The sequence below is a fragment of the Schistocerca serialis genome, chromosome 3 (assembly GCF_023864345.2).
Source record: "Schistocerca serialis cubense isolate TAMUIC-IGC-003099 chromosome 3, iqSchSeri2.2, whole genome shotgun sequence".
Classification (NCBI taxonomy): domain Eukaryota; kingdom Metazoa; phylum Arthropoda; class Insecta; order Orthoptera; family Acrididae; genus Schistocerca; species Schistocerca serialis.
In genome coordinates this window covers 863,566,930-863,587,316 of record NC_064640.1, presented here as the reverse complement: position 1 = coordinate 863,587,316, position 20,387 = coordinate 863,566,930, and the positions used below count along the sequence as shown (strand labels likewise).

General features: G+C 38.0%; 1 protein-coding gene across 1 annotated transcript in view; it reads left to right on the top strand.

Moving 5' to 3' along the window:
* Window positions 1-19,829, top strand: part of LOC126471275 (Down syndrome cell adhesion molecule-like protein Dscam2) — a 231,816-nt gene extending 211,987 nt beyond the window's left edge. Inside the window, exons 21-24 of the mRNA XM_050099393.1 lie at window positions 10,397-10,527; window positions 11,816-11,987; window positions 13,908-14,016; window positions 18,927-19,829. Of these exons, the coding sequence (XP_049955350.1) occupies window positions 10,397-10,527; window positions 11,816-11,987; window positions 13,908-14,016; window positions 18,927-19,152 (638 nt within the window). The 3' untranslated portion in view covers window positions 19,153-19,829. The remainder of the gene's footprint in view (window positions 1-10,396; window positions 10,528-11,815; window positions 11,988-13,907; window positions 14,017-18,926) is intronic.
* The last annotated feature ends 558 nt before the right edge of the window (window positions 19,830-20,387 follow it).

Genomic DNA, 20,387 nt, shown 5'->3' with positions numbered 1-20,387 from the left:
CATACATTTGGCTTCTTCTACTACTACTACTACTACTACTACTACTACTACGTTGTTTGCTCTCCCTCCTCTTACCTGCATTTAAGGTGTTGTCATTCATGCAGAAGTTTCCCACAGATACTGTAACTAATTCGGCAAGCTCTTCCTGTCGCAGATGTACCTGGCTCTATGAACTGAGGTGTTTATTTCTGATTGGTGCTGTGCTTAATCATGGCAGCTCCATGCATAAGGTAACTGGGGTGCCACTGGAAGATTCCTTAGCTCTAACTCAAGGGACCCTTCACTGAGGAAACAAACTCTTTAGACATTTACTAACCACCACGTATTTCAAATGTGGTGGGAAGCTTTATGTGTAAATAGATGAATTGCCAATAGTGCCCCTCAGCTCTGGGTATGGCTAATCTATAAATGGAGCACTTTAAAGATGTAGCATTGAATACTGCCTGCCTAAACCCGAATGTCTTTTACAGACAAGATGACAATGTGTTTGTGAGGTGGCCACATGACAGAGAAAACATACAGATTTCTTAAGTTGTCCCAGTGGCATTCATGTTAGTATAAAGTTCACCATGAAGATACAAGAGTGTGGAAGGCTACCCTTCTTGGACATTTTAATGAAAAGAAGTCTGGATCACATGTTGGGACACTCGGTCTACAGAATGATGATACACATGGACCTTTACCTGAGTACTCATGGTTGCCACCATCCAGAGTGACACAACTTGGTATTAACCACCATAGTACATAGAGCCAGGTACAATTGTGACAGGAAGAGCTTGCTGAATGAGTTAAAGCATCTGTCGGAAACCTTCTCTGATAGTGGTTACAGAGAGATGCGAATAAGATGCGCCTTAAAGGGAGACCCATAATGCAGAGCTGCTGACAGCCAAGATCATGTGAATAATGGAGAAACATGAAATACAATTTTCCATACAATGAAGAAAAATTGAGGACATGCTTGGTTCCACAAAAGACTGCAAGCACCAGGCATTTACAGTACTGAGTGTGGGATTCTGCAATTATGAAAATGACAGGGATGATCAGTTCAGATGCCAGCGGCGTCCACAGACAGAATGGACAGACACTGGGGCTCAATGCCCACATATCGGTGCACTGTGCTCCCCCTCCATTGGTGTGGTACCCAGTTGTGGAGGTGAATGACTGGCCTGTCCACAGAAGAGGTCAGCGGTCAAGTGGCTACACAGAACACAGCACCTGGGCATTTTTCCTGGAGATGATGGGTACAAAACTCATTGAAACGTTGTGAAAAGCTGAAGCTACCGCTTGTCTGATCACCCAAGAAGATTTTTTATCACTAGAATACACCGAGAAAGCTTGTAATCACATATTCATGTATACTACATTACAGTGTCGTGCAGATCTTCCCATGCAATACCAGGGACTCCAAATTGAAGGGGTGTGGTATTATTGGTAATCAGTTGGGTTAAAATCCATGTAGTTTCATTCTGTTTCCTTTAATATTTAAATAATATTTAATTTTATAATATCTGTGATTATCATAAGCATTGAAATTTCCCGACAACTGTTTGGCTATAACTTGAGCCTAGACCTTTTCATTTCACGGGCAGTGCTTTTTGCAACTTTGAGAAGTATGAAGTAAAGGATAAAAGTACTGTCAAATTGAAACTTTGAGATTGGTGATCCTTCATTGATTCTATGGATTTGGAAGTTAAATGAATTTCCTTGAATAATGACTTTAGGCCAGAAAGAAAAAAATTTCTTCTGTTCAGAGAATGACTGTCCTCTTTGTGCTGCACGTACCAGCATATTCATTGTACTCTTGTGAGTGTCTTTTCACGAAGTTTTGCAGTTGGTTAACGCCATATCAGTTAATCAGGAAACACAATTTTGTATCACATATGAGTTTGAACAATTTTACCAACATAATGGAATCCGATACCTGATTACGACCTTGTTCTATCGAGTTTTTACTGACGACATATGAAGATACCTTGAACAGCTTCCCAACAAGTTATAAATCTGCTCCCACTTATAAGTTCAGCCAGGCAGAGCTGCTGCCCATATACATGTGCAGCACGCTGCTCAATCTCTTCTTGCCGCTCAGTGAGCTCGGAGAGTCCATGAAAGAGCCCATACTATCCTGCATCCGTGCACATCTGGGCTTGCTTTTGGCCACTCCCGGGCTAGACCCGAGGTATCTACATCAACATACATTGTCAGCCACTGTATGGTGCATGGCATAGGATACCCTGTACCACTACTAGGTATTTCCTTTTGTGTTCCAATTGCAAATAGTCAACTGTTGTCTCTATCTCAAACACAGTCAGCATACCCTCCCCTGCAGAGACAACAAAGCTGCACCGCAGAACCCAAAGATCCACTGGGAGGTTCATTGAAAGTGCTGGAACCCTGCTAAGATTTGAATCTTTGGTTGGGCTTCCATTCCGGCCCTATGTGACGATGAAATGGAGGACTCCATCACTTGCTGACTTTGCTAGGCTAATTCGCTCTATACCTGTGCCCCTTCCCCCTCCCACCTCCTCCATCTATCAAGACCTCGCTGATTGGATGTCCTCTACGTTGTAGATAATGGAAAATGCTATGATTACAAAATCTGTTTTTCTTCCGCATGACTCCTACATAAGTAGATAATTCAGTTTGTCACACAGGCCTGTTTTGCTTGTTTAGATGTGCTGTCAGTGTTGTTTTGTCAGTAAAACAGATTTACTATTAACTTGTATGACTTTTTGCTGTGAATATAATAATGTTGATGATATATAACACAGTTCACCCATAAATTAGAATAGCAATACATTAGTAACTATGTCATAGGGAATGTTATTCTGAAAGTTCTACAGCACAAGCAGCAAGAGCAGCAGCAGAGGCTACAAAATCAGCAGGTGATACTACAGCATCAGCATCATCAACAGCTATTCCTCCTGAGCAAGCAGTGACTGCCGCCATGCGACGATCACCGACCTGATTAACAACGTTAGACAGCAGCTATGCATACTGGAATAGGCACATGGTCCGTCCGTACCATCAGAATGAGGCGAACTTCACCACGGACACAAATAATGCCACAAGTACCTCCAGACACAAGATGAGCCCGAAGCACAACAAATCCCCAGAAAATTCCTCCAACAACAAACCTCCAGCACCCAGCCCGGAAGAGCTAATCATCCAGTTGCGACATTAGTATTACCAACAGGTAGCTCTTTCGAGTCGAGTGCTGGAGGTCCACGTCGGAGGAAGAATCCTGCAAGGGACTGCCACACTTCAAGTCAACACCACCCAAAGCAGAGGCAATGTAGGCTTTAAGTTATTTAAAGTTGTGACTGTGTAATACTAACTGGTGTGCAACTGGAACTAGTTCAGACCATACTGAGGACAGCATGCATCCTCAGCAATACTGACTCAGGTCCCTGGCAACCAAATCTATTACTCAATCACTTTCTGTCCAATCAACAGGTATGGGTTCCAGTCCCCTCCCCTGCCCTTGCATCTCTGTCCATGTCACAGTTATGAGCAGTGATCTGTTCACTGCTCATAACTGTGACAGTCCTTGCGCAACGCAAGTGGGTGCCAATGGAGGTGGAACACATACCTCCAATATTGTACCCAACACATGTAACTATTTAAGCAAATATCAGTCAGTAATCATCAGTTCAGTCGACTAACTTCGACGTCTGCTATGCTATAAGGCAGCTTATCCTGATACAGAAGTGTTGTTTGACCTTTTGGTGGGTTTCCAGTGTCACCCTCCTATAGCAAATATCAGACCATAAGACAGCAAATTTTCTGGCATATGTGCAGATTAAAGGGGGAAGCAGTTCTCTGTCCCAGCTAAAATATATCAAGGAGTGTTTTATACAATACACTAAGGTTCAGGCTCACAGGCATTCTAGCTGAGTGGCTTGCAGAGCTCACTGTTGCTAACTGAAATGGGCAGACCTACTGGTATGGTAGGTGACAGAATTACAGCTGCACAGGAATAAGTCTTCATTTTGCTGTCCTTATGAAGCTGTCAATAATACATACTTGTCAGTGGATAACAACTCTGATGTTCCTACTGATTTTGTTTAGGTTACATTTTGAACTGGTTTGGCTTAGCACAAGATGACTTCTGCTTTGTGGGTGGGGGTGGATGGCTTCCAAAGTGGACACACACGTGGCAAGCTCTTTCAGTTCAGTGCCATTCAGCACTTGGGCTACATCACAGCTATGTTGCATTTAACAGTGATTCTGATTCCAGGTTTTATGTTTGCAACTTATGACAGTATAGTCCTGTAGATGCACTCTTTTCACCTGTAACTGTAAGTATGAATGATATTTCTGTGCATCCAGTGACAGTAAAAAGAGGGCCTAGTGTTTGGACATATGGCAATGGATGCTTGATTGGTTCAAATGGAGCAGGACAAAATTTACATTCACTGTTTTAACTGATGAAGACAGTCATATGAAATCCTCTTCAGTGGTGAGGCTCACCCAATAAAAGTAAATAGAATGACAACTTTCTTTGCTACAGCCACATTCCAGAGCTATAGGACAGTAGCCAGATAGGTATGCTGGAATATGCATTCCTAATTTTTTGGAAGAATGCGAGTAAAATTTAAGTGGGAAAGGTTGGTCTGCCCAGGTCTTCGTTTCATCAAAACAGCACAACAGGGTGGCCAAAACTGACATGGATATGCTTTTGCATTCACTTTAGAGCATAAATTTAACTAACATTTTTCTGTTTGAAAGCAATGAAAAATAATATCTTCACACGAAGGCTGTCTGCCAAAGAATATTTTTACAAATTTTCCAAGAACTGTCTACATAAATTTGAGAGAAGACACTTGGGCATACAATTTAAAGGTGACCTAAGGGTTAAAAGAGACAGAAATATGCATTAATTCTCCAAAAAATTCAGAGACCTTTATATTTATTTATTAAGAAATACTGTAGTATTAAGTTGCAACCATGTAAGTAAAATACTTTACCAAATTTTTGATGTATCACTTAAACAAGGAATAGTTCCTGAAATGCTTAAGTATGTGATTGTAAAATGGTGTTAACTATTAGCCAACCTCACTACTCTGTTTTCTAAGGTTGTAGAGAAACTAATGCACCTTAGTGACCATAATTAATATCAGCAAAAGTTAGTGGCTTTCAGACAGGGTTCTCAACAGATGACTAAATATTTGCATTTGCTGCTAGTGTTTTGAATTCCATCAATAAAAAATTGAAGATTGTTTTTCTGACTCACATTTGATTGTCAGTGACAAAATACTTTCTACACAAAGCTAAGTACCTAGGTGTAAGTGGTACAGCAGGAAAGTGACTTAAATCGTACCTTTCTAGCAGAAAGCAGAAAGTCACATTGGATCGTGCAGAATGTGTTTCAGTATCATCAGAATGTGATTCCATCACTTGTGGTATGTCTCAGTGCAGTTCTGGATCCTATGCCTTTTATTAATGATCTACCTCTGAATACAGAAAATTGTGAATTTACCATCTTTGCTGATAACACAATAGTACTTAAAACTCATTAGCCAAACTAAAGGTGTCAGTCAATAAAGCCATTAAGGATTTTTGTGAACTGGTTTAACATAAATGTCTTTCTGTTATATACACTGCCTGACAAAAAAAGTGAACATCCAGAACAGGAAGAGGAAACAAAATGAAATGTCACAGGTTGAGAAGGTATGTGATGTTATTTCAGTGATTACAAAAGCAGTATGAGCCCACTTACCAGTATGATGTTGCACCCTTTCTGACCTGAATAGATTCAGATTTATTTGGGAATGGCATCATAAAGCCGTTGTATCCCCTCCAGAGGTAAGCTGGCCCACAAGTGATGTAACTTGTCCATGACATCCTGGATACTGGTGATGGGATGGAGGTTATATGTGAGTTGGTCGATCATGTTCAATCAGGGACATATCTGAACGTCTTGCAGGCCAAATCTTGCATTGTCCTTCTAAAAAATGGCACCATGATACTATCACATGAGAGGTAACATGTGGGGACATACGAAGTCTGTGACATAAAATTGTGCCATCGTAGTTACCTGAACCAACTGTGACCTGCAGTCGTACTCGATGGTGCCCCCATACCGATGGTGCCATGAGTAATGCCACTGTGCCTTGCCAAAACATTGGAACATCTGTTCTTTACAGTAGTTACTCTGCATCTGACTCTGTTCACACCCCTTATATACCCTACCAGATGTGGTAACAGTATTGATCATGAACATTAATGCTCTCTGGTTGACATTCTATCTGCCACAAAGAATTACAACCCAGATCCATACTACTAAACAGAGTATTCAGAAATTCCTGGTACAGACTTCTAGGACTTGTGAAGGCAAGTGAGTAGACAATATTTTGAACTGGAACCCATGTCCCTAAACGTACCATTTTCATACTACCACCATTTGAAAACTTATTGGTAATGCGACCACTTTTACAAGTAATTGACTAGGCATGACCCAGTGCATCACTTGTTTCACAGTTCCACTCATTAATAGCCTAAGAAATTGCTCATGTACTCATTAACTGGGTTGTCTTAAAAGTGATGCAGTAACACCTCTTCAAAGTCGGGTGTGCGGCATCTCTTTGGAGCACCAAGTTGGACATTGCGGAGAACGATCTCGGTACTGACAGTGAGCAGCTCTTCCATTACTGTGAGCTTTGTCGTGCGGAAGGATCATGTCGTATTCTGCAACCATGTTGCTGTAACATTCAGACATGTGAATGAGGCTCGAACCAAGTGAAAGAGTTAGGGTAGACATCAAATGATATCTGATCCAGCGTAACCAATCTCCATCATGACTATCCTGTTGTATACCTACCTAGCAAACATGTTTTCAAACAGCTTTAGCACGGAACCAGTTTACTTCAAATATTCATGACACTCGACTAAGCCTCCAGACATATGCTATACAGAAGGATCCAAAAAAATGTATCCACTGTTTAAAAGTCCATAACTGGCAAACTAATTGATGGAGTTGTCTCACTTTTGCTAATGTAATACTTTGTAGTTTCGGCAATTGCCACACAAGCGTTGTATTGTGTTTTGTTTTGTCAGATGACAGTCACCAGATAGTCAGTGTTTAGTTCTTAGTTGCACCTAGTTACTCAAGTAAACATGGCTGGCACAAGGCTTACATTCGATGAAAAGAAGTCAGTGTTTGGTGAATTTTGAAGACAGCAAAGTGGAAGTGCTACATTCCACGATTGTTACAAGCAATGAAAGAGGACGACCCAGATCGTAGAATGGAGTTCTGCGAGTGGTTTACTAACATGGTGCGCAATGATGAAGAGTTTGCAGAGATGATTGTGTGGTCTGATGAGGCACAGTTCAAACTCAATGGTACAGTAAATCGCCGCAATTGCATCTACTGGGCCACCGAAAATCTGAACGTACACGTAGACAAAGCCGTGAATTTTCCAGGAGTAAATGTGTGGTGTGGATTGTCTTATTGGGGCTTTATTGGGCCATTCTTCTTTGACAACACAGTAACCGGTGAGGTGTACCTTCAGAAGCTTCAGACGTCCATTTTACTTGCCATCCGAGACTTGTATGCAGACGGAAGAGTTTACTTTCAACAAGATGGTGCCCCAGACCACTACCAAAATCATGTTAGGGCGTATCTCGATGAAAATCTACCAGGAAGATGGGTAGGCCGTAGAAGTGCTGTGGAGTATCCACCACATTCCCCAGACCTAACTCCTCTGGACTTTTACCTGTGGGGAACACTAAAGGACGTTGTTTATCGACAAAAGCCATGCACATTGGATGAACTTCAAGAATCCATTGTACATTAATGTGCAAATATCCAACTGAACACGTTGCAGTCAGTAGTTTGTGCTGCATTTCGGTGGCATCATTTGTGTGTGGATGTTAATGGTGACCATTTTGAACACCTACAGTGATATCTTTAAGTTGGACTTTAAGCTATACTTTCACCAAAAACGAGACAACTCCGTCAATTAGTTTACAAGTTTTGGACTTTTAAATAGTGTGTACATTTTTTTGGACCCCTCTGTATATTTTTTGAAACAACAGTGTATAGATTTTGTGTTAAAATGATCCGTGATTAAGAAAATGCTGTGGTGTGGTGTGAAAATGTATGGTTTAATTTTCTTTCTTGCAGCCAGTTTTTAAAGATAGCAGGCCACTTAAGCAATTAGACAAAATTTCTCCCATGTATAGTCTTTATCTACGCTTTTAAAAAAATTTTAGGCACAAAAAGTAAGGTTTTTCTTCCTTACGGTCAGTTGCAACAGATAGAGGAGAGTTGTATTTACACCTTATTGGCTTATGATTAGAATGCTGCTACGGAATGTGAATCAAATGAAACTTTGAAGTCCCACCCATCAAAAGATTAAAACCATGCAACATACTGTGTGTGAAGGTAGTATTGTCATAGATCCAGCAGCTGGAGAGGTCTCTCATACCCTGTATACCAACCAATTCACCCACTCATTTTAAGTGACTTCATTTCCCAATCAAGGTTTTGTTTACAATAACAATAAACAAGACTCGTGGTCAGAGAAGGGGGGGGGGGCGGAGGAAATGAACAGAGGGTCAAGGAGGAAATGGGCAGAGGGGGGGCGGGGGGAGGGAGAGGGGGGAGATGAGATGGACAGAGGGGGGGGGTAGCAGGATATTGAGCCATATATTCAATTCCCATGCATATTTAGCAATTGCATTGCCAGGTTCATTAGTTGTTTACATAATATCTGCAAGCCAAGTGGTGTTCTGTTTTGGACAACAGCCAAACACAAAGAAATGTGTGTGTGTGTGTGGGGGGGGGGGGGGGAGGAGAACTGAGTGATCTGCAGAAAACTAGGATGAATACTTCAAAACACTTGGGTGGACACACTGATAGCTAACTATACTGGTCAGATCCCATGTTGGATCAGCGCAAGGGATTGTGTTCTGCAACTTGTCACTCATTGTTTGCACTTATTGAAATGTGTATGCTCTTAAATCAACTTATGATGGTTATTTTTTACACCATAGAGCACATGGAATTATCCTTTTTTGAAATTGGTCACTGGTTAGAAAATTGCTATGTGCACAGAAATGAGTCGTAAGAATTGATTGTAGTCCACCCTTGAACCATGCATAGAGGTATTTTAAAGGAACTTGAAATCCTCATCTAGTGCACAATATATATTATCACTGATGCATTTCATACTTGAATGAAAAGTAGAGCTCCACGGTTTGGAAAGTCAGTAAAATGGTGGAGCGTGCAGTGTGCTGACCACATGCCTATCTGTATTGTATCTGCATGACACCATGAGGCAGAGGATGACACACCAGCTGATTGACATCCATTGGGCCTTCACAGCCTAGACAAGGAACTTGTTTGCTGTGTTTCATAAGGGGAAAACAGGCCCCTTTATAAACCCAATAATGTACTAGGAGAAAAGAATCCATGATGAGTATGCAAACCTGAATATTGCTCAAAGGGGATTCATTCCAGTGGTGGTAAGATGGTTGTCATTCACTTCACAAATTAAGTGATAAGTGTATGGTGAACTAGAGTTTAAAAAATACTCAAGGGAGTTCCTGTTGAGTCATTTTACACTATACAATAGTTCTGTAACCATACTGTATAGCTTTCATGTATCTGTAACACTCAGATACATTCCCAGATCTCATTTGTGTGCATGTTTGTTTATTTTTGTAAGCATATTTAAATATCTAAGTTACTTATATCTTAACATGAAATTGATTACTGTTTATACAGGGTGGTACTGGAGGGGTGGTCAGTATTCAGGGATAAGACTGGAATGATGATTTGAAGTAAAGCAAAAAGGTGTAGTAAACGTAGTCTCTAAAATGAATGCCTTAAGAGCTGTGAACACTTTAAGATACACACTCAAGAGTCTATGTTTACTGGACATTTTTCTTGTTTTTTGTTCATACTACCACCTCTCAAAATATGATAATCACTTTCCAGTAAAGACTCTCACAGTATCTAAGCTGAAGAAGTGCTTATTGCCTTTGAAGTATGCATTTTAGAGCCCACATTCTCTTGACATTTTTGCTTTGAATGATTGTCATATCCTTGAATACTGACCATTCCTGCTAGGACACTTTGTATAATACCATAGCATGAAAGAACAACTTATAAAACTCACTTGCTCCGTATCGTGTGATAAATTCATAACATAGGTCACTAGAATAATAAATAAATTAAAAAATAAGTAAATAAATAAATGTGAGGATATATTTGTGAGTGGTTCCACTTTATCATTGCAAACTGTGTTTTTCAAAGTATGTTGGTAGTAATTACTCGTGTTAAAATTGCAGTTTTTGCTGTTTTGTGCTTATTTGTGTACTCTTTAATGAATTCAGTTATGTGTTTCCTTATTTCCTTCTTATTCAAATGCTAATGTGAATTACTTCATAGAATTTGCAGAGGACATATCTCCATATGCCACATTTCATGTGCCAAACCAGCCATCTTCTCCAGCACATATACAGACATTCGTATACCATGATCATCACTTAGCAGCAATGGAAACAATGAAACTTAAAAGCGTAAGTTAATGACTATTTTGCTGTGAAACATCATTAACGTATATCTATTAATTAATATAAAACTACAGCCATCTTTGTAACAGTATGTATAGTGCTCTCTATCTACCTACCTGCCTGCCTACCTACCAACCCCCCGCCTCCCCTCCCCTCCGCTCTCTCTCTAATTTTGAACACTGCTTGGATGTTATATTCTTCGACTTTTTCTTGGAGATATTGTTCAGATTCTGCTGCAGTAATGACAGAATTTCTTATAGTATCAAAAGATGCTCAAATAAGTCTGTTGGTAGAATGTTAACATACAATCATAGGCTTACATTTTTTGCTTCTTTTAATAAAATGTATCAGGTATTTGACTCATTGAAATCCATCTTGTGTGTACTGATAAAGTATTTTAATTGTGAGGAAAACATTTTGATGAGATGTATCTTCCAAATTGCTTGAGAAACAAAAGTTTACTGGATTACATCGTGGAGAATGTCGCACTCAGTACATTAGTAGATGTCAATGATGACAAGAAGCTATAGTACTCCAAATATCAGTATATCAGTTAATATCCTTGTCACCAACATAAAATTTACCTTACTGTACATTCCATTAAGGAGAATCTTCAGAAACTTAAATAAGTCCAGATATAGCTTAAAATAATGAAAGTGAAGTAATTGGTAAAGATTTAATTTATGCACTGAAGTAACAGCAAACTATAACTATACTGTCTAATATAATTTATGATTGCAACATAACTAAAATATTTAAAAACAAAGAACCTTGTGCAAATGGCCATGTCCGTATATATACTGCTCACATATGATGTTACTATTTGCATAAGGTGCTGTATGTTTCCAAATATTTTAGTTATGACAAACCTTTAATAATGTGCTTTTTTTTTTTATCCACATGACAACTTGGCATGAGGTCCAACTTAAAGTGAATGTGTTTCATAACAAAGACTTTTTGAGACCTGAAGATGACAGCAAAGTCTGTCAAAACTCATTGTTTTAAATAAAGTAATATTTATGTGATCTTGGCTGTAGAAACTATGTAACAAGTAAAACAAATCATTCCTTCTGTTTCCTCAAAATGAGAAAATGCTATAAAAGATGTTTGAATTTTTGTCCAAGATTCTCTCTCAATGGATGAATGGCCCAGTGATTGTGATCATATAAAATGTATAGTCTGAATTATATGTGAATTAAGTTAATTTGTAACAGATCATTTTTAAAGGTTTTCTTTTCATAGTAGTGTCTTATATTTTCCTTTATAAACAACCTGATTAAGTTTTATCTTTCAGTCAAATCCACAAGATGACTACACAAAACTCAGAGGGAGTCAAAAAAGTAAATGTGCACGATCAGAAAGTTCTGATTATTCAAGTTCAACAGCACACAGGTCTGATGCAGGGCCAGTTGCCATTCCCATCCACACAAGCACTAGAAATGACATAGACGGTCTGTCATTACAAAGTAAGTATATTATACAGTGTACTCTAAATTACTTGCCAGTGTTATGTTACAGGTGCAATTGCCCAGTATGTAAGGTAGAACTTGACCATTTGTACTGAAATAAGTATTTATTTCAACTGAACAGTCTTTGTAGAAACCATCATGTATTTTCTTTGCTTCACTGCCATCTACATATCTGTAGAAATAAACAGCCTGCTCCAGGGTCTCAAACAAATTCACAAAACAAATTATCCACAACTTCGTATTTCATTTGTTCATAAGTCTCATAGAAACAGAATTCATGGTGATGTTAAAACTAGCTCATACACACTTATAATCTATCTTTCAGTCCAATGTGGATGAGTTTCATCTAGTACTCTAGTGAAATGAGGCACTGGTTCAAACCTGACTTCTCTGATTTTGCAGAAATTACACAAAATGTTGAAAATTTTGAGATTTGGTAGTAGTTTCCTCATGGCTTGGCTAAGCAAAGTTTCCTGGTTTTATCACTCCAGTGCTGCTGGGAGTAGGTCATATTATTTGATTTTCTTTCTAAATTTTTGAGAGATTGTATAACCAAAGCACTCTTGCAATGAAGTTTTGCAGTTTCTTCATGATTTTGTGTTCAGATGAGAATATATTCAGTGGCTTTCCTTTTTCTGTGGTTCACTGTCCCCTCCCTTTTATCCTGAATGTAGCTTCATTGCTTGTAAATGTTTTGCTTGTTCTCACTGCAGGAACATGACAATCTCTTTTCCCTACTGGAAGGGTAACTACATTTTCATTGTCTCAAGACTCTTGTATAGCTGTTCTTTCTCTCTTCAGTATTATTCTTTACAATGATACAGGAACCCTACCAATTTTAGATTGTTTTCAAATGCAGTGAAATAAATCTTTGGGACTGTCAAGAAGTGAATCCACAATTAAATATAAATCACATAAATAGTGTACTTGTGTGTGATCCAATCATTCAGAGTGTAATTATTTAGATTGACATTTCTTAGACACAAAACAATTTTATCATAAAAGAAAATAATTATTTTTTTGTTTCACCTTACTTTTTCCTTTTTAGAATATCTCAAATGGCAGATGGAGTGAATCTTTCAATCAGTGCATTTTGTAACTGGGATTTAGATTTCCCAAAAAGTTCATTTATGTGCACGAATTTTTTTTTTTTTTGTGCTGACAAGCCCAGTAGTTTGAAGTATATCTGCTGCCAGAAACCTAGACTTCCATAGTTTCTATAGCCGTGGTTGCATGAATGAGTATTTCATCCTTTCTTTCATGACTTGTCATTCCTGATGTGAGACTGTCGTGTTCCTGTGTAGTTCTTACTGAAATACATACATCCACCCAGTGCCTACAAATAATTTGCAATTTCTCACTGCCGTACCACCTAAATGTTCTTGTAACATTGTAACAAGCAAATGCGTGTCTCAGGTTCATAATGGCAGGATCTAATAAAATATTATGTTCTTCAGATATAAAGGTATAAATATGCCAGCAAAGTTCTTGCATTTGTGTCTCTGAAGTTCTAAACACAAATATCTGTGGCAATTCTATACTACTCTTAACAATTATCAATTCAATTTATTAATAACCAGACTGTGAATAAATTACATTTTACCTGGAAAATAAATGAGTTTAAGCTGTTTGTCCTCTGAATTATGGTCAGCTTTCCTTTTATGGAAGGAGACAGTGCAACACAAATTGATGAAAAATGCTGCAACATTACTGGTATTGAAAGGATGAAAAATTTAGAATTTTCGTAGTTTTCAGGCAAGAGTATAGTGGTTGTTCAGAGCATTTAATTTGATAATAACACCAGATTAGAGAGCATGCTTAAGTTTTAGTGGTGAAGAACACTTTGTCACACAATTTCAATTTTTCATAAAGACTGTTTTCATTGCTTTCATTAATAATTTATTATTTTCTTGCCAGCCATTTTATATCAAGGAGGAGGAATAGGACCAGAGTCAAGCACATCCCCAGAACCATCTCCTCTGCCAGACAGGAGGAATGTCACTCGAAGACAAAGGCACAACGTCAGGTAAAATGTAAGCCCCATCCCATATCTCGACCATCCATCAGGTCCATGAAAATTTGTCATTACATGACAAATATTCCATATATGACAACTTTTTAGTGTTAATAATAAAAAAAGTGTTGGATAGTGTTTGATTTTGAGTAAAATTTCTTTTTTCCTTTGTGTAGGGAAAGAAAACTTGCATGTGCTCAGATTAAAGAAAAAGGTTTAATCTGATATACCATTCATCTAGCCTCCAAATTACATCATCACTTTCATTTTCATTATCAGGAAGAATGCCATTTTAAACTGGGTTTATTGAGAACATTTTATGAATGCTTCTTAGTAGCAGAAAATAAATCATCATTGCTAATGAAATAATATACTGAAACCACAACATACATCATTTGCAGATTCTAATTGTTCCATGTAATGCAACTGTAATAAAAAAGTATCAGATGTTGCTGATCAGTTTATTTGTCCTGTTTGCTTTGACAATTGACAACCAGAAAGTGACAATTATGTACTTGTAATCATGTGGATTACTTTGACAGTAGTACCATTAGTACCAAGGTCCCACTCTTTTGTAAGCAAAATGCAGTTTCCCAGAAATCTGCCAGTAAAGTTAACCCTATATTTTCTTAAAGTAAAATTTGTGTGATCATTTCACTACATCTTCCCATTCATTATTATTCCCTTGTATTTACATGATGTAACTGATACGTGTCAGTCATTAATTTCACAGTACAAAGCTAATATGTCTATACATTTCATGAAATGAACAACTTTTCAGTTAAGCTGTAGACAAAGTTACCACTGGTTAAGGCACAGAACTTGCAAAAGCAGGGTTAAATTCCCCATCTGGCCATCACATTTAGGTTTCCTAAATTTTTTTAAAGGAAATAGTCCATTGATTGTTTTAAAGTGACATGGGTAATTTCTTTTCCTATCTTTGTTCTGTATGTTCGTGTCCTCCATCTCTAATGGCCTCATTAGTGAAGGTACACTCATCTCCAATCTTCCTTCATTCCTTTAGCAGTGAAACTTTGCTCTGTGCAGATATTTGGTCAGATTGTATCTTGATATTACAGTAATCTTTATTAGATAATTCTTCCTCATATGTAACTGCATCAACAAAATTTGAGATTCTAACAGTATCTCCTGCACTGTCTGACAAAAAAATGAAACACCCAGAAGAGTAAGAGAAAACAGTTTGAAACTTAATGGGTGAGAGGGTATGTTATGTTATTCCAGTTATTACAAAATTGAAAGAACTTGGCATTATGAGCAAACTTGAATTGCACTCCCTCAGGCCCGGAGGCGTGCACTAATTTGGTTGGGGAAGGCTGTCATAGTCATTGTAACATCTCGTGAGGCAAGCTAGCCCCCAAGTGCTGTAACGTGTCCTTTGTATCCTGGATATGGGTACTGGCACAGAGTTGGTCTGAGCTGGACCCACATATGTTCTATAGGGGACATATCTGAGGATCTTGTTGGCCACAGTAGTACCTCAACTTCAGAGTGAGTTCATGCACACACGCCCTGTTTTAACAAGCATTGTCCTGTTGAAAATGGCATCACAATACTGTAACGTGACAGGTAACAACTAATGATGCAGGGTATCCATGACATACTGTTGTGCTGTCAGTTCCCTCAGCTACTACCAGCTGTGACCTGTAGTCATACACGATGGCTCCCCACACTGTGATGCCAGGTGTAACACTGCTATGCAACTGAATCATAGAAAGCCACAAAAAAAGAACTTATTTGCTCTATAATTCAAATTGTCGTATTAAAAATCGAGAACCGGGTTATGTATTGAAATATACACAGCAGACAATCTGTTCTATGTACATAGATATGTGATATTACTGACTAAAATACCCCCCCCCCCCCCCCTCTCTCTCTCTCTCTCTCTCTCTCTCTCTCTCTCTCTCTCTCTCTCTCTCTCTCTCTCTGAAATGTACATACATGCCAAATGATCCTAATGAGGTTAATGAGATACAGTCATTAGCATTTCAGATAATTTGCAGCCTGTTTTTAAATTTCAATGCAGACTGTTCAATAAGAACATGAAGCATCTGATATAAAAAAAAGCTACTGTTCAATCTAACAGCAAATTAAACACCAATTATGGCTGTCATTTAACAGTACCCACTCATATGGTACAGCAATCCACATGTTTGTTCCTGTAACTGGAGTCTGAGAACACAGACAGAAGTCATACCGAGCGAGGTGGCGCAGTGGTTAGCACACTGGACTTGCATTCAGGATGATGACAGTTCAATCCCGCATCCGGCCATCCTGATTTAGGTTTTCTGTGATTACCCTAAATCCCTCCAGGCAAATGCCGGGATGCTTCCTTTGAAAGGACATGGCCGATTTCCTTCCCCATCCTTCCCTAATCCAATGAGACCAATGACCTTGCTGTCTAGTCTCCTCCCCCAAAACAACCGAACCCCAACCCAGTAGAAGTCATGTATGAGACTGACAGTCTGACATACTAGCTTGCTTTTATGTGGATTCAGGACTTGTTGATACACAACACAGGGAGTAGAATCATCCATATCTACAGAAGTGATTTTGTGTGTGTGTGTGTGTGTGTGTGTGTGTGTGTGTGTGTGTGTGTGTGTGTGTGTCCCATGGCAGTATGAGAGGAACATTACTGCTCATATTACATACATGGGTCAGGTGTCTAAGTACCTTCATAAAATGTGGATATGTAAAAGATATGTGACATGGGGAATGGCCACCAGAGTGCTGTATTGTTGTTCGTGTTTAGTGTTGTTACCAGTCCTGGTAGGGCATATAACAACTGTGAACCGATCCAGATGTTGAGTGATCACCGTGGACATGGAGACATCACATACTTGTGATAGACAGTGTTATCAGCACCTAGCAGAGTTTGCAAAGGGCCTCATTGTGGGTCTCCATTTGACCTGGTGGTAAAATTGTCCAGTATCCAGATTTTTGGGGCATTTAGATGTGAGAGCACCCGAATGCATGGGAACATGAGGATAGGCATACTCGTCTTCAAGGTTCTGGCTGACCATGTCTGAACACCACAAGGGGAGATTGCTGTATTGTGCAACTGATTTCAGTGACATGCTGGACCCTCATAGGGCCCCTTTGTACATCAAATGTAACAGCAGCATTAGTCATCCAAGAAATAAAAACATAATGTCAAAATAAATGCTACCAAATACTCTTATGGTAATAAACAGTATGACAAATCACTTAAGCAAATAAAATTATTAGTTAGATGAATGAAACCCTCCATTAATCGTAATTTATTCTGTTCAGTTACAAAAGTAACTGTAAATCCCAAATGGCTACGAAACAGGTCTGTTGCTTAATTAGAGTAGCCAGTTGTACATATTTAGGAAGTTAGTTAACCATTGAGTATGTAATAAAAATATAGTAAATTCCAAATGGCTACAAAACAACCCTGCAGCTTAGTGGGAGTAGCCAGTCGCATATTCTTAAGTTCTTTAGTCAATGTCACAAACGTGTACAAAGTAGATCATACAGATAAAACGTGAAAAATGGCTCTTAAGTAACACTAAATGTTAAAATATGATCCCAACAAAAGAGTATGTAAAACACTCTTAGAAGCTATCCTCTTGCCATAGCAAAAACACAATTATTCTCTGATAAAATTAAAGTGAAGCTTGCCGTTACTGTAAAGTCAGATCTAAGACAAAACCGCTCCATGAAAACCATTAGAATACAATTGCTCAGAAATGACCAGTGATGCATTATCTATAAGAAAGATAGACTTGAGTCCTGACCTGAATCGTTGTTATCTAACTAAACAAGATACCACTGGTACCTATATAACATGCACTTAATGCCAAGCCTAATGATGATGATTTATGTGGCAAATGCATTGTAACACACAAAAACAAATAATCACTCCAGCTGCCTAGACATAGACGAATATTGTAAGAAAGCATGTAAATCTAATCACATCTTGATATCCGTAACTGGATGACACAATGACAATAATACACTAGTTCTGGTGGGTGAGAGAAATGAAATATCCTCATAGCACCTTTAGGTCACACATAATAAAACTAATCCAGCATTAGACAGCTAATGCAGCCAGCTAATACTTAAAATGAATATAACATTGTCTGGTACTAATGAGGAGTGATACCTGTATTTGACAATGTATGAAAAATACACAGAAAGGAGACTAGTGTACCTATTCCTACCATCCTTCATATGCACTAAAATGAAAAAGTCTGTGGGCATGAAAACAGCGTATAAGAGGACATGAATGTAAGACGATATTATGCATGCCTTGTGCAGTTACCACACCACATACAGTAATGTAACATCTGTAGCTGTATCTTAGCTTGCTCTTACAAGTAACTAGAACAACTAACTTGGCCATCCCTGCAACAATGTGTCAACAAATCTGTGGTATACACTGTCGCCTCACATTGCGACAGGACAACTTTGCAAAAACATGTTTACTCAGAACACACACACACACACACACACACACACACACACACACACACACACTCACTCTCAATAACATACCACATATATGATATATGTAACTAGTGATAACCAGCCCAGTACATTAGGTTGTTGTCATGCCTTAAAGAACATGGTTATCTAATTTGTTCATATAATGTGGCAGTTACGAACACTTATGACAAACTTCAGATGTGTTTTCTCACAAGAAGCCATGTAATGTATCATGTGCATCAGATTTCTTCTCACATCAGCATCAACAACACTAAATGTTTAGTGGAAGATTTAACTGACAATAATGCATCAGCAGAACATAAATTCTGTTCATGTGCATTACATAACACAAACATCATAGTACACTACTAGTATGTCAGTTTGTTGAAATCTGATCAATATATCATTCTTTATTTAGCTGTCTTTTGTGATTTGTTTCCATTTTTCTTTAGTTTAAGGTCTAGAAGAACGAGAGCTAAGTCTGTCCATAGAAGAAGTGAAGGATCAAGGGAGTCACATGTGGATCCTCCAACAAGTTTCTCTGATGGCCATGAACTGAGTGAAGCAGAGTGTGACATGGACACAATAAGACATTACAAATGGGCATATAAAGGCAGTTCAAGCAGGGATAACTCTCAACATGGACAGTCATATAACAATTTCACAATAGCTGTGTGACTGCCTTTGTATTCCTCAAATATTCTCACATCACAAACAGGAAATGAATTGTGATCAGTAATTCAACTTCTTTCAGCTGTATTAAATGAAGATGAAGTAGCTGACATTATGAAATCATTGTTTCAAAACTGAAATATGTTACTGATTTCAATAATTTGTCTAATATTTGAAGAGAGATGTACTGTAAAATTGTTACATGTAAATGTATGTTGGTGTTAACTGATAATAATTTTAATTATTGTTAGAATTATCATTCTTGTTTTCATTGTCGGTGTGATGTGTGGAACTCATGACTCATCCAACAGATTCAAAAAATGTTGCAGTGTCTTACTGTATTTATTGTCAATTGCTTCACGAGGAACAATGAGCTTTACCTCAATCCACAATTGTGATATATATTTTGACATATTCTCGTATTGTTTGGTGACTTTTTAAAGTGTAAAAACACACAATGAGTGAGATAAATTATTTTGTTGTTAAACAACTGTGTTAAATATTTTATTAATTTATTTCTATAGACTTGAACCATGAACAGTTGATATGTGAACATTCACATTGCATTGTGTCCTATTGAGGTATGTTTTCTATATGTGCTAGTGATAAGTGGACAAGGGAAAGACATGACTGTGCTGTTCGGTTTACTAGTGTATTTGATAATAAATACAAACAATGGTTAACATGGATGGAATTATACAAGAATTTGTAGGAATGGGTGCAAATGACAGGTAAAATAACATTGATATAACATGATACACATTAATACCTCAATATTCGGTCATATATTGGAATGACTCTTCCACGCTCAAGAAATGAACCAAAACTATTGCATATAATATTACTTTCAAAAATAATTTTCTCTACATATCAAAGTACTTTAACATGTCAGAAGAATATTATATACATTTTTATATGTATTAAAGGATTGTAATATATATATACATATATAATTTGCCATTCAAAGCCTGTTTTAATATATTTTTACCAGTGTTGAAAATCAGCTTTCTCACCAGCTGCAATGAAATTAATTTCGCCACACGCTTCGGCTACATAAAAATGCCCCAAATCGTGCAATATCTATGACTTGATAAATCCACATTTTTGTATTTATCTGATCACTTTGTCACCAGTATTTGTGGTATCCTTTGCATCTATCAAAATATCACAATTACTGTAGGATTAAATTCAAATTTTATGCAATCTATTATTTTTGCAAATTGTAAACTGTTGCATTTTGT